Source organism: Gobio gobio (genome assembly GCF_949357685.1).
Source record: "Gobio gobio genome assembly, chromosome: 19".
Lineage (NCBI taxonomy): Eukaryota > Metazoa > Chordata > Actinopteri > Cypriniformes > Gobionidae > Gobio > Gobio gobio.
This window is the reverse complement of record NC_137112.1, coordinates 18,976,526-18,991,686: the sequence shown is the minus strand read 5'-3', so window position 1 is coordinate 18,991,686 and position 15,161 is coordinate 18,976,526. Positions and strand designations below refer to the sequence as shown.

The following is a 15,161-nucleotide window of genomic DNA, read 5'->3' as shown; positions in this document are numbered from 1 at the left end:
CACTTTAACACAGAGGCCAAATGAGCATTTTGAATGTAAGAACCTCACATTATATTTATAACAATCCTTGTTGATATTTGAATTGTATTTCAGGGCAGTTTGTGAAGACAGATAAACAAGAGATGTTGTGACAACCTGGACAGAAGTCGGTTCCAGATCCACCTTCCACACCAGATTTCTCTCTCATATGGATTGCTGTCTGCTGTCATATTATATGTTCTCTGCAGAATTAGGTGCATGCAGATATTACTAAAGAACATGACTAAACTTTGTTTGCTATAATACATCTATTTAGTGCACCAGTGTGAAACATACTTCCCCCCACATTTGCTGTATATCTATATCTTTGTTATAGTATTCTTTCAGTGGTTAAGGGGATTTTACATGACAGGCGTCAACGTTAAGGCCTGTACACACAAGGACGAATATCGCGCGCGCTTATCGCCAGCGTTTTTCGTGCCGTTTTACAAGATGGTGCTGCGGCACTTTAAGCCTCTGACACTCGCTTGTCACACAGAAGGAGAAGAGAGACAGTATTTACGTGCTTGCCAAAACCATAGACATATTATGTATATGGACAAAACCATTCACACATTTTTTGCTAACTGGCAAGCAGCATTAGCAGTTGAGTTCATCTTCTTCTTTGTCTACTTACTACTTCTTCGTCGTATCAATCAGTACGTTTACATGGACAACAATACTCCGATATTAATCTGATTAAGACCATACTCTGATTAAGAAACTACCATGTAAACAGCGATTTCTAATTACCTTAATCCGGTTAAAGCCATACTCGAATTAAACAAAAATCGAATTAAGACATGTGGAGTATGCCTGTTTTAGTCGCATTATCTAAGTGCATTGTAGACATGTACACACCTTAATCTAACTATTAACGTCGTGAAGGAGTTTCCGCCGCGTTTTGTGACAGGTCACACACACACACACACACACACACACACACACACACACACACACACACACACCAGGCAAGTGCAGAGGGGAGGGCTTCGGGGGCTCGTATCAAAAGTATATAAAGTGCCCCTCTAAACAATCATCAATAATATTGTGACAAATAAAACAGAATTTGAATTATAATTAATATAACCGCACGTACAAAACAATGCGCTTAAATTCCCGTTTATCTTTTACGTATCTTTCAGTCTGAAATGTCGTTGCCATGACGTTGCTATGGTGCGTGACTGCGTGTCTTGCTCATAGACCGTAAAAACTCTGCTCACTCGGACACGGCCTCCTCTATATTTTTTTTCTTTGTGTTGCAATAATGCTCATTTTAAAAGTAAAATACGATCATTTTGTATCTGTAATCCCAGATTCATATTTGTCTGCTTACAACAGCGGTCGGGAACCTCTAGGCTTGCGAGCCATATGCCATTCAGTGAACGCTTGTGGCTCGATGGCAGAAAAAAAAAACAATCCAAACAATCACGATTTTGAAACCTTTTCATCACATTTTCATCATTTATCAAAACTATTATTCGAAATGTAGGCTGTCAAGAAGGAGGCAAGATGGGCAGTGTCTCTTAAAAAAACCTGAAAGACAATATTTAATATTACAAAAAATAAAACTATATATATATATATATATATATCATAATATCATAAAAAAAGTATAAAAATCACTCGTTTTTATAAAGTCACACTGTCCAACAGTGACACCCGCAGGTAAACCACGAAAGTCGCGCTATGATTGGACCCCGGACAGCGTAGCGTGGCATGGGGACGTAATGACGTACCATTAATCAAACTATGTTCTGTAACATGTAAAACGGGAACATGAACGTAATATTCTAAAAGCAACTCATGTAAATACCTTAATCAGATTATTGCCTTATTCAGAGTAAGGTCAATAATTAGATTACTGCTGTCCATGTAAACGTAGTCATTGTGTGCTCGGCAAGAGAGTTTTGTGCTTGAGCGCCACCAAGTCGTGTTTTACTGTCACTTCAGCAGCTCCAGGCATGTGAACAAAAGCGCCGATCTCATTGGTCGGCCAGTTTTTTACGCGCCGCGTCAAAATAAAAAAATGAACCCGAGGCGTTTTTTTAAAAATGACGCTTTTACGCCTGGCGTTTTGCGCGTCAGTGTGAACACTCACATTGGCGCCCATTGTTTAGTCCCGAGGCGTTAAACGTCGGTGATAAACGCGTGCGAAAATCGTCCCGGTGTGAACAGGCCTTTAGTAAATGCAATGATCTCTATGAAATGAAGCGTCCGATTTCTGGTGTTGTGCCGAAATCTGACCTACCAAATTATGTGACCCTAGTTGACTGTTACAACTAAACCCATCCCTAATCCTAACCTTATAACTAGGGTCACAGAATTCAGCACTATAACAGAATGAATCTGCATTGAATGAATGATTTACTTACTAACTCACTCATAAGACAGCCCCTTGCTGCCACCTACTGGCATAACAATGTAACCTGCTACAAGTATGCCAATATTATAAAATATTTATTGAACAATAATAGCCATTATAAACTTTACATATGTAATGTATATTAATTAATAAGTTTATAAATAATAAATTGTATTTTAATTATTATAACAATTGATATAAAATAATTTGTAAGAGAAAATGTACATTTTACAGATGAGTTTCTGTTATAACATCTGTGCACTGACATTTCTTGGATTTTTCTATTTGTTAATGTTCTTATTTAAATTTGCTGTACTTTATTTGTACCATTTTGTTTTATTGGCGTAGTTTTATTTATCTGTTAAGAATTTTCTGTTATTATTAATGAGGGCGCTAATTGTAGTCTTTGAAAAAAATCTCAAGGTCCTTGAAAGTACTGGAATTTAATTATACATTATCTCTACAAACAATGACAAAGGTGTTATAATTTAACACTTTTGTTGTTGTTCCAAACTTGTGTGACTTTGTTAGACCTTAAAGTTAATGTTTCTGACCTTATTCACCATTCACTTTCTTTGGTTAAAAAAAAGTGAATGGTGAATAAGGAACATTATGCTTATCTCCTGACTAAGGTTAACATTAACACCTCCATTTGTTCAACAGTGGAAAGAAAGTCATACAGGTTTACATTGGATTTACGCAGGGATGAGTAAATGACAGATTTTTCTTTTTTTGTGAACGACCTAATCATATTTCTTATATTGTGTGAATAAATACAATGAGTGACTGTGTATAGTTAGTACTTTATGTTAATGTAGTGTAGTAAACATAGAACTGACTACGCCACCTCCTTATTTAAGGCAGGAGGAGCCTTTTCACAGATAGTGGGATTATAAACAACAAAGCTAGTTTGGCAATAATCAGTTTTATTCTCATTATAACATCGCGATATCAAAAAGGGTTAAAACCAGTTAAAATATGTCTGTAGTAAAATATCCATAAAATCTGGATATTAGCTCTCTAGAATGCAAGAAGGGTCGGGCCTGCTCTCATGCACCACCTGCCACCTGTAAGAAACAGAAGAAGAAAACAGAAGAAACCCACAGCATACACCGCAAATAAGTAATCTTTAAATCACCGTTTCAGTGCCAACCATCTAATACACACCACACAGCAGTGCCACACACCACCCAGATCAGCCACACCAAGGGAGGTTAGGTGTAAATGCAGGCCCGGCCCTGTACAAAGCCACTAGCACTGTAACAGAAGAAAAGGAGAGCAATTCCACACAAAAAAAACAAATAACAAAAAGAACTATAATTTATACAACTCAATATTGAATCAAGATAAAATACAACCCACGAAAATGAACACTTAAATACACAAGAAACAGTGGCTGGTCTGCCCCTTTAACAGAAAAAGATACATGTTAAATACAAGTCAATACAAAACCGCAATAAAAGAAAAACAAACAAAACATACTTTAGCGAAAGTACAACTGCAGCACAGTTATCCAATCTCAGCGCTCAATCCCCAAACATGATACAAAAGATGCTATAAACAGAGAGCACAGATGTTGACAAAGAAACGTGTATGTATTAATTGCATCAACTCATAACTGATCGGCTTTAATAAAACATACTGCATTTACCAGTTATTCAAGGTTCCAGCACAGCCGTCAGCCCATTGAAGGTACTACAGCAATAAATGTTTGACCCGCTTCCCAAACAGAGTGCAAAACTTCAAGTCAGCCTAAAAGAAGAAAGGGATCATTTAAGAATGAAATGGTGCAACCAAAGCGCGAGCATTCAACGCAAGCAAACCACATGTTTAATTCAACATACCTCTATGAAAGGGTAAAGAGGCTGCACGTCGAGCACAACTTCAACACCATACCAATCTAACCATCTGCTGCTGCAACTACTATTTATGCTTCCTTAGTCATATGATTAGACACCCGCACCTGAAACTCATTGCTGGACAGTCCCCTCCCACATTAATGTAGTTTTATAAAATGGGCAACAACCAGAGGTCCGCCCTACAGGTAAGGTGAAATGTAAAAAGTGTTAGCAATGAGCTGAATATTCAGATGTACAGAAATATTGTAACCTGTGACTAGCCTATGACGAATTATAAAGAGATCTATAAATACCAATTAATCTATTTCTCTTACTGTAGTTATAATATTGTTTTATATTAAAGTAATTTTTCAAAGATAACAGTAAAAACATTTTGATTACATGTGTGAAGTGAAGAACAGTTTGGACGTGATAAATACGTTTCTGCAACGTTGAAAGGAGACGTGGTAACGTGATAAATACGTTTCTGCAACGTTGAAAGGAGACGTGGTAACGTGATAAAAACGTTATAAATACGTTTCTGCAACGTTGTGAAAAAAAAAACGTTTTTATAACGTGAAAAAAACCCGACATCTGTCGTATTAAATACGTAGGATAAAAACGTTATCACGACCTTTTCACAACGTGAAAAAAACGTTTTTACAACGTTGCTGTGTTTGCTGGGTTATAGTCTTATAGACCTTTCACACAATAACCAGAAATACGTAACCGTTGCGGAAGCAGAGTTCCTGTCAAGCGTCAACACATCAGAAAAACATACCCGGGCAAGAGAAAATGAATCAGAGAGTCTACACAACTTCGCTAACGGGTTTGCCAAATATTACATTTGATGGAAATGAACAATTAGGCCTATTTACATAGGTCTCAGATTACGTAACTATAAAGATTCAGTGTTACATGACATGTCTTCCTTGACCAAGATGATATCTTGTTTGTCTGGACTTTGGCTACAGTTCAAAATAGTTTAAACATCACGCAGTGTGCACAATTCAAAACATTTTTTGAATAAATTCTGGCATAGCACTGATATATATATTACAGGTGCTGGTCATATAATTAGAATATCATCAAAAAGTTGATTTATTTCACCAATTCCATTCAAAAAGTGAAACTTGTATATTATATATTTATTCATTACACACAGACTGATATATTTCAAATGTTTATTTCTTTAAATTTTGATGATTATAACTGACAACTAAGGAAAATCCCAAATTCAGTATCTCAGAAAATTAGAATATTACTTAAGACCAATACAAAAAAAGGATTTTTAGAAATCTTGGCCAACTGAAAAGTATGAACATGAAAAGTATGAGCATGTACAGCACTCAATACTTATTTGGGGCTCCTTTTGCCTGAATTACTGCGGCAATGCGGCATGGCATGGAGTCGATCAGCACTGCTCAGGTTTTATGAGAACCCAGGTTGCTCTGATAGTGGCCTTCAGGTCTTCTGCATTGTTGGGTCTGGCATATCACATCTTCCTCTTCACAATACCCCATAGATTTTCTATCTAGGTCAGGTGAGTTTGCTGGCCAATTTAGAACAGGGATACCATGGTCCTTAAACCAGGTACTGGTTGCTTTGGCACTGTGTGCAGTCCTGTTGGAAAATGAAATCTGCATCTCCATAAAGTTGGTCAGCAGCAGGAAGCATGAAGTGCTCTAAAACTTCCTGGTATACGGCTGCGTTGACCTTGGACCTCAGAAAACACAGTGGACCAACACCAGCAGATGACATGGCACCCCAAACCATCACTGACTGTGGAAACTTAACACTGGACCTCAAGCAATGTGGATTGTGTGCCTCTCCTCTCTTCACTCTGGGACCCTGATTTCCAAAGGAAATGCAAAATTTTCTTTCATCAGAGAACAACTTTGGACCACTCAGCAGCAGTCTAGTCCTTTTTGTCTTTAGCCCAGGCGAGACGCTTCTGACGCTGTCTGTTGTTCAAGAGTGGCTTGACACAAGGAATACGACAGCTGAAACCCAGTCTTGCATACGTCTGTGCGTAATGGTTCTTGAAGCACTAGCCACGTTTACATGCGCACTTTTTTGTCATTCCGATTAAAATCATTCCGATTGAAAGATTCGGTGGACTGTTTACATGAGACGTTATCTAAACCGATCTGGTGTTTACATGTGGTGACTTTCAGTCGGAATCATTTTGTGACATGCGCACACAGTTTGTCTGCCGCATCAGATTTGTAACGTTAGTATCGTGGATCAATAGTTCTGTGTTGGTAATTTTTATATTTATTTATTTTTCTGTGGGCGGACATGCAGTAGTTTAAACTAATATATGTCCTATACAATGGCTATTTCAACAGCTTTGAATGATGAATGCGGAATCGAATTAATTAAATTCATTTATTTTGAAAAACGCAAAATTAACTACAAAATACACCCAAATTATTAAAAACATAGGATGTACGGTGAAACAAGAATGAAAGCATTCAAGACGTGCTCCGCAAAGTAGTACTAAACGCATAGATATATTTCAGATGATTAAGGAAAGATACCATAATCACAAAGGTATAAATATTAACAAATGTAATTAAAGTAGACTGTGGGTAATGTTACTTAACCAATTTGAAGCAGTTGTTTAACTTTTTTTTTTATAACTTACGAGAAACCGAGAGAAATGTCGACACGTCCTCTCCAGCAGCTTGAATGTTCCCCGTTGCAATGGCAACTCTCAACGGCCACCAGGACTTATACAGTTTTTTAAAAGCTATTCATTATTTGTTGTAAAGTGTAAGAATCACCTCAGAAAAAATAATTCTTCTGTCAGGCGCAGTTGAAGCCTAGGACAAACGCTGTCAAGATGAGATGGTGTAGCCAGGCTATGTCTGTGTCATTATTCCAACATCATGTTCATAACATGTTAAGAAATAAAAAGTTTAATACCTCAGAAAAATTAACTTTCCTCTCTTGTCAACATAAGCCTGGTGTGAGCGCGGCGTGCGCTCTTCAGTTGTGGAGGCATGCGCGCTATACGTCACATCACAGAAAGACGTACACTCACAGTAATCGGATCAGGTCGTTTACATGATGGAATTTTTCGTTTGATCGGTTCATGAAAAGGTTTATCCCACCCCTCTCAAACCGATTACAATTTCATTCGGTTTGGCCATTTTTATTCCGATTGAGGTGTTTATATGGAGCATTTTCATTCGGATTGGACTTTTAAACCTATTACAGTGCTCCATGTAAACGCACCTACTGACTCCAGCTGCAGTCCACTCTTTGTGAATCTCCCCCACATTTTTTTAATGGGTTTTGTTTCACAATCCTCTCCAGGGTGCGGTTATCCCTATTGCTTGTGCACTTTTTTCTACCACATCTTTTCCTTCCCTTCGCCTCTCTATTAATGTGCTAGGACACAGAGCTCTGTGAACAGCCAGCCTCTTTTGCAATGACCTTTTGTGTCTTGCCCTCCTTTTGCAAGGTGTCAATGGTCGTCTTTTGGACAACTGTCAAGTCAGCAGTCTTCCCCATGATTGTGTAGCCTACAGAACTAGACTGAGAGACCATTTAAAGGCCGTTGCAGGTGTTTTGTGTTAATTAGCTGATTAGAGTGTGGCACCAGGTGTCTTCAATATTGTACCTTTTCACAATATTCAAATTTTCTGAGACACTGAATTTGAGATTTTCCTTAGTTGTCAGTTATAATCATCAAAATTAAAAGAAATAAACATTTGAAATATATCAGTCTGTGTGTAATGCATTAATATAATATACGGATTATATATATATATATATATATATATATATATATATATATATATATATATATATATATATATATATATATATATAAATGGAATTAGTGAAATAAATCAACTTTTTGATGATATTCTAATTATATGACCAGCACCTGTAGGTCAGGGGTTTTCAAATTGTTTATGGACCCTCCCCACCAAAGTTTCCCCCATTGGACACACCCAGCTCAGGTCATGGAGCACTTTACTAAGTTACTTACAGTCTTCCTAGCCTTGTTCGGGAAGCAGACACACTCTTGTAAGTCTATAGCTATGTTCACATTTTCTTCCATATTACCATTGATTATAGTAGGAATTTACAAGGCCTCAGGTTGATACCACTTTTGCCATGTAAAATTGTGGGGTGTCACATGGTTTGTGTCTAATTGGGTTTTATGTGATGTGTCCAGAAAAAGCTAAAGGTTAGACATCAGAATACCAAGAGTGAGATGAATCCCCTGGAGAATTTTTACATTTTTGGTCAGACTGGAAAAAAAACAGACAGTTCCATCGATCTGATAAAAGAGCTCTGTAAGAACATACCAGGAAAGAGGGAAAATAATCTTGTTAAAGATGACAGATAAACCAATAATCAACAAAAACAGCAGAAATAATGAAAAGGTACTAAAATTTAATAATCTTAAAAGCCAGACCATCTTTTGACAGAAAAACACAAGGAAATAATTGGTTTAGTACAATATATTTCAGTCTCGATAGGCATAGAAATCGATCGTTCCTTCCCCCACTTTTTACACTATAAAAGGCCCGTTTACTTCTGAAACAGTCTTTATGAAACAGAATGGCATTAGAATATGATATATGAGCTAGGAAAACCAAGTGACTGAATACAAAATATTGTCACATTGGGAATGGGGCAGTACTTTCTGATGAGTGTGTCCATAGTTGCCAGCAAAACAATATTTATATACATGTTTGTCATCTATAGACATTTAAACATTGTACCAAGAATGGAAGTACAACTTATGATTAGAAACAATTGAACTAGACATCATTTACAACATCTACACTTAAAGATGGTCATGCTGATAAATGGATATTGAACGTTGTCATCCTCCATGTCCTTGAACATGCAGTATTGCGCAAATTAATACTGTTAACTGAACAATACTGTTAACTGAACAATTCAGTAAAACATACTGTTAACTGATTTCTCGTCCGGCTTTTTCAACAGATGAGGCCATTGAAGCACAGAGTTCAAGAGTTTATGGGGGGAAAAAAGTTAAAAACATTTGTGGTGAATTTTCTCCTCCGTCTCGGTCAAGTTTCTGAACAGATTTATCCAATGGGTTTTTAGAGGAAGTTGAAGGATTTTAAATATTGCCACCAGATTTTCAATCCCAAGGTATTATGTGGCAACTGAAAAGTTGTCTTATTTGGTTCATTTGTACTATCATGTTAATATAAGGTTTAATTTCTTCATCAGCCACATGGTCAGTGATGTAAAAAATCCAGAAGGTCAGGGAAATGTTGAGCTGTTTTCAGTTCTACTGAAATTGCTTATGGGAAATTGAGTTTTTCCTCAAATTTTTCTGCCAACATAAAGGGGATATAAAGAAAGTTGTGACTGGTGCTCTCGCTTGCCATCTCCGGAGCTGTTTTGAGTCAGTCAGTCAGCTTTTCCATTGAATCACTCATTGAGGATGGGAATGCTGGCATGATCCAAACAAGCTAACAGTTTTTCATTACAGCATTCTGCAGAGAGAAAACAAATACATATTAAATCCTATTGAAAGCATTTACTTTCACAAGGCCAACATACATTAGGTTAACTGCTATAGACTGAGCAACTGCTGCCCTTTAGTGGACAAGTTTGGTAAACAATCAAGAGTTGTGTTCAGAAGAAGAAAGAAATTCATACAGGTTTGGAACAACTTGAGGGTGAGTAGATGACAGAGTTTTCATTTTTGGGTGAACTATCCCTTTAACACAGAAGCAGGACAGTTTCTCATGCAATGTCATCTAAGGGATTGAAGGTCACTTTACAAAATGTCCCGACTTTTCAAGAAATGGGGTTGTATATTCATAAATGAACGATGTAACAGTGACATGACAGACCTGGCACAGAGCTGCTGCTGGCTCTACAGGAGGACACAATTGGATTTCTTTTTTGCTTTCTTCTTTTCCACCGGTGTTTTCCTGTTAATTTGTCTGACCAAGTCATAGAAGATCTGCAATGTGCAAAAAATATATTCATGAAGTACTAAATGAACATGAAACTACTGGAGTATGTTCTGAATGGGGAACATGTCAAGCAAGTATATTAAACATGCTCACATCAAGGACGTTGATCTTTGATTTGGCGGAGGACTCTAGAAAGGCACAGTTATTCCACTGCCGGGCCAGATTTTGCCCCTGTTCTTTCCCCACCACCCTCTCATCCTCCAGATCACACTTATTACCCACCAGGATCATTGGCACCTATCGTCGGAGAGAAGGAGAAAAAAATTAATAGATAAACAAATGGCAATTATGTGGATCTATCATTTGGCCATGGACACTAAACATGCAACATTTATGAACATATTGTAGTTTTGTGACATTTTTGTCTGTTTATTAGACCAGCGAAGATGAAGAATGCCAAGTTACATCGCTATTTTAGTGAACCCACCAGTGAACTACTTGTGCATTATCTGTAACACAAGATACTGTACTTTGTACAAGATAGCCGATAATTTGACGATAATTGGGTTTCCCCCCCATTATTGTATTAAATTATTGTTATTATCATCTGGCAAGTATTATTATTACATTAATATTAGTAATAATTAATTTACCTTCCCAAATTTCCTAATGACGTCATGCTTAACCACACTTATGACACTGATGTGCACGTATGAGGATTGAGGACTCAATTAAATTAAAATGTATTTAAATTAAATGTTTTTAAATGTTTTTAAAACAAAACATTGAATTGCTAGGTGATCTATTCACAAATTGTCAAGAGTGCTAGTTATAAAAGAGACAGATCATTCTTATACAGTTGTTGTTTAATCCAAGGCAAAAACGGCATTGTTGTTCGTCACCATGACTATGGAGCATAATCGCCCAACACCAGTGTTCTTTATTAGATAGAATAAATCCCTTTGTGGGACACTATGATTTTTTTAACTTTGCAGATCTTAAGGTGATGATACATGGGGCAACTTTTTTTAGTAATGTTGCCGAGCAATGTTACTTGGGCACGTTCCCATTGAGAATGGTCAACAATTTTTTTGATACTCTAGATCGGTCATGGGCCCTGTGTCTCACCTGGTTGCCCGTTGACAGCAACATTGCTCAAAAAGTTGCCCCGTGTATACCTTTATACATGCAGAAACAGATACATTACACACTAAAGGAAAAGTAAAACATTAAAAAAAGCATATGACCACTTTACAATTAGTATAGTCACAAAATATGACATTCTTCTGGTATTTGTAACATCAGTTATCAGCATGTGGGAATTAAGAATAATGCAAATAATCTTGGTTTCCAAGGTTTCACTGTAAATACAAATTAATTTGATTTATTGAATTTGAGTGCCATTATCCAAATGAAAGTCAATCCAAACTTAGGCAGTTAATTGTAGTCACTAGACTATTGACAAGCTAAGTATAGATTGCTTAGGCTCTCCCCATCGCTGCCCAATGAAAACACCATCGATCTTAAGCCCAGTCTTTACAAATGCTGGACAGATCTGTGAACTACTAGATCATGCGTGGCGTAGTCTATGAACTTTCCCGTCCCATCGGCGCATTTATGGAATTGCACCCTCACGCTAATTTGCCCGGTTTAGTAAATCTGTCCCTAAATGTCGTGTTGGTGCTCTTAAATATAGCGTGACAGATCACTGTAACCTTCAGTTTAAGCGGCAGCATGGATCAAACGCATGTGAACTAATCATCCCATCTCTTTACTAAATCCACAAAAACATGGGTGAACATAAGAAGGTATGTTGAAAGATACATTACAACACACCAAAATGAAACTGGAGTAGAAACAATTCTGTTATTAAAATGTTGACATAAAAACAGCCTAATGTGCAATGTAAATGTTTGTACAACTCTGTTTTAGCTATTTGGGAGTTGATTATTAAATAAGTTTTATGGCCTAAAACTTTCATTTCGGTGCATCCTTAATTAAAAAGCATATGGATATGTAAACAAGAACATTCATCCAAATTTAAAAGGTTGTCAAAACACCAAAACCACCTCTTTACGTTCACTTACAACAAACCAAGTGTCTACAAATAATACCCCACTAAGACACAGGACCTTTTGACCAATAATTGAATTTGTCCATTTCGCATGTGCAGACACATCAAAAGCCCTTCAAAGTTCAGAAGCAGCAGCATTTTAGTCAGACAGCATAATTAATCATGAAAATAATGCACATTTTATTTTCGATAAGTTAGGTGTAAGGTGTGTAGTAGGGATGCACCGAAATGAAAATTCTTGGCCGAAACCGAAAACCGAAAAAGAGGAAACCAAGGCCGAAAACCGAAAACCGAAACACCGAAAGAAATTATGCCAATTATTAGTACCATTGCATTTATGGCTATGACTGTGTACTAACTTTACTAAAATCAAGACATTGCAATTGCATAAATTAATATTAAAGTTTCAAAGAATAAATCAATTACAAATTATGCCAATATTTATTTAGCACATTGCAACAATGCACAGTATAAAATAAAATTCAAACAAAAATGTTTAACTTGACCCCACTCATTTGTGCATTAAATAATAATTTACAGGCCTACAGAAAGGTTTTAAAATTAAATGTTCTCTCATAAAAACAAAGTGCATTTAGGTCTAGTGCATTTAAAAATTTTCTCTGTAGGACTACAAGAAAGTGCATTCAGAACAGGTGCATTAGGTCTAATAATCAACACTCAAATAACATAGTACGCAAACATGTAAACTTTACATAAGGCAGTTTTTTGCAATAACTTCTAAATCTGATTATAAAATAGTTTTTTATCCAATTGGTTGTTGAAATATAATCATTATATACACAGTGTCTGTCATTTTCATGACAGGTTTATTTAACATGCATGAAATAATCAAGACATCACTATGTTAAGTAGAATATAATGAATATAACGGCTAATATAGAGCATATATTTAGTGAAAGAGTTGATTTACTTTAGTGAATAAAATTTTGTGGACACTGAATGACTGCCTGATGCTAAAGTTACATGACAGTTTGGTTTACAGCAGTTATATTGACGTCTTTTCGCCGTTGAAACACTGATTGAGCGATTACACCACATATGAAACGTGACAGTAAGTTGTAGTGTATCCTCAACACATCTTAGATGTTCGTTCATGTTTATTCTTAATGAAGAGATGATCGATCGCGCTCACAGATGACCGCGTTCACGCGCGCGCCGCCGCTTGAACTGTGATGTGATCAGTGATGCCACATTAAAGAGCGTCAAAACGGCATTTATCGTTTGAATTTCGTGATGCATGTTGATCGATGTTGGTGTGGGAACTCGGATTGAAGTGTGTTCCGTGCTTAAAACATGCCCACTGTTAAATATTGCATTGGGAAACCGTTGGGTTTCACAGTGAAGTCTGGTCCTCTTCTCATCGAGAACATGAGCTGCTGCAGCCTGCACTACAGCTGCACTGAACACTAGCTCTCGCTGGAGCAGACGTGGGTGTTTCTCAGATATACTGAAATACGTCCACACCGCAGACATGCCGCTTCAGACAAGCACGTGCAGGTCGCGGTTTCTGTTTACGTCATCACAAAATTTCGGCCATGTTGTTTCGGTGATAAAAGTCTTTCGGCCGAAAACCGAAAATGCACTTTTGGGCCATTTTCGGCCGAAAATTTTCGGTGGCCGAATATTCGGTGCATCCCTAGTGTGTAGTAACTAAGCACGAGACCAGCAACTGTAAACACATAGCATGTAATTGGATATAAATGTAACAAGACTCTTACTTTAATAATATTAAGAAATGACAAGTAAGTGTTTGAGAGAATGCTTTTTCCTAGAGCGCTACATTTTACCGGTTAACACTTAATATGCACGTTATGCATTGTTTGTTTTTTTTCAAACAGTAAAACTAATATGTACAGTATATGGATCTGAAACCATGCTGCAACTTATTCCAAAGAAACTTATAAAATGCAATTATACGGTAAGCATGCAAAGCGCACAAAATATACATGTGCATAGCATAATTTCTAGCATCGCTAACATCACAGCCTATTTAAAGGCTCATTTTAAACAGTAGGAGCTGTGCCAGTCAACATGACAATACATGGGCGAATACAGTCAGCATGTTCATCTGCTTGGCAAGTGTCATTGTCATGTTCTGATAAAATCACAATTAACTGTCTGGTTTCTACATCTTTTACTCAGGACCAAAAATCTGCCTTTAAACTGGAAATAAATAAAGATTTTACATATATTGATATTGACTGAAATGAAAAATTGACTCAATGTGATTTTTTACAGAAAATACGGTGGGTACTAATCCTAAACCTAACCTTAACCCATGTTGAGTTCATATAATTACCTTCTATTTAGGGATGTCATGAGAACCGATACTTCGGTACCAAGTTGGTATCAACATTTTAAAATCCTGATGGTACTTGTTTTCTACAGTACCGCAAGTACCGATGGTACGGAACATATATGCACTAGCATGTAGGTTGAAACCAAACACATTATCAGAGCAAATCAGTAATTAAATCAGTAATTTTAAAACTTTCTGTGAGACGTAATTTCACAGTGTTAGTGATTCAAGGCTGTACCACGTCTCTCTCTCTCTCTCTCTCTCTCTCTCTCTCTCTCTCTCTCTCTCTCTCTCTCTCTCTCTCTCTCTCTCTCTCTCTCTCTCTCTCTCTCTCTCTCTCTCTCTCTCTCTCTCTCTCTCTCTCTCTCTCTCTCTCTCTCTCTCTCTCTCTCTCTCTCTCTCTCTCTCTCTCTCTCTCTCTCTCTCTCTCTCTCTCTCTCTCTCTCTCTCTCTCTCTCTCTCTCTCTCTCTCTCTCTCTCTCTCTCAAAACGAGCAAATCCTAGTATCCACATTGCTTTTGCTCTGCAAGCGAGATGCACAGTGCAGTTTTATATCATGCAAATTTATAAATTCAAACAATTTTAAACTGAGAGACGGTCTTCAGTCAGTGCGTGCTCA

General features: G+C 37.1%; 1 protein-coding gene across 1 annotated transcript in view; it reads right to left on the bottom strand.

Moving 5' to 3' along the window:
* Nucleotides 1–8,618: 8,618 nt before the first annotated feature.
* rap1ab (RAP1A, member of RAS oncogene family b) overlaps nucleotides 8,619–15,161 on the bottom strand; it is a 56,655-nt gene continuing 50,112 nt past the window's right edge. Inside the window, exons 6-8 of the mRNA XM_079844348.1 lie at nucleotides 10,302–10,445; nucleotides 10,083–10,195; nucleotides 8,619–9,719 (exon numbers count right to left, since the gene is read on the bottom strand). Coding sequence (XP_079700474.1) covers nucleotides 10,106–10,195; nucleotides 10,302–10,445 — 234 coding nt within the window. The 3' untranslated portion in view covers nucleotides 8,619–9,719; nucleotides 10,083–10,105. The remainder of the gene's footprint in view (nucleotides 9,720–10,082; nucleotides 10,196–10,301; nucleotides 10,446–15,161) is intronic.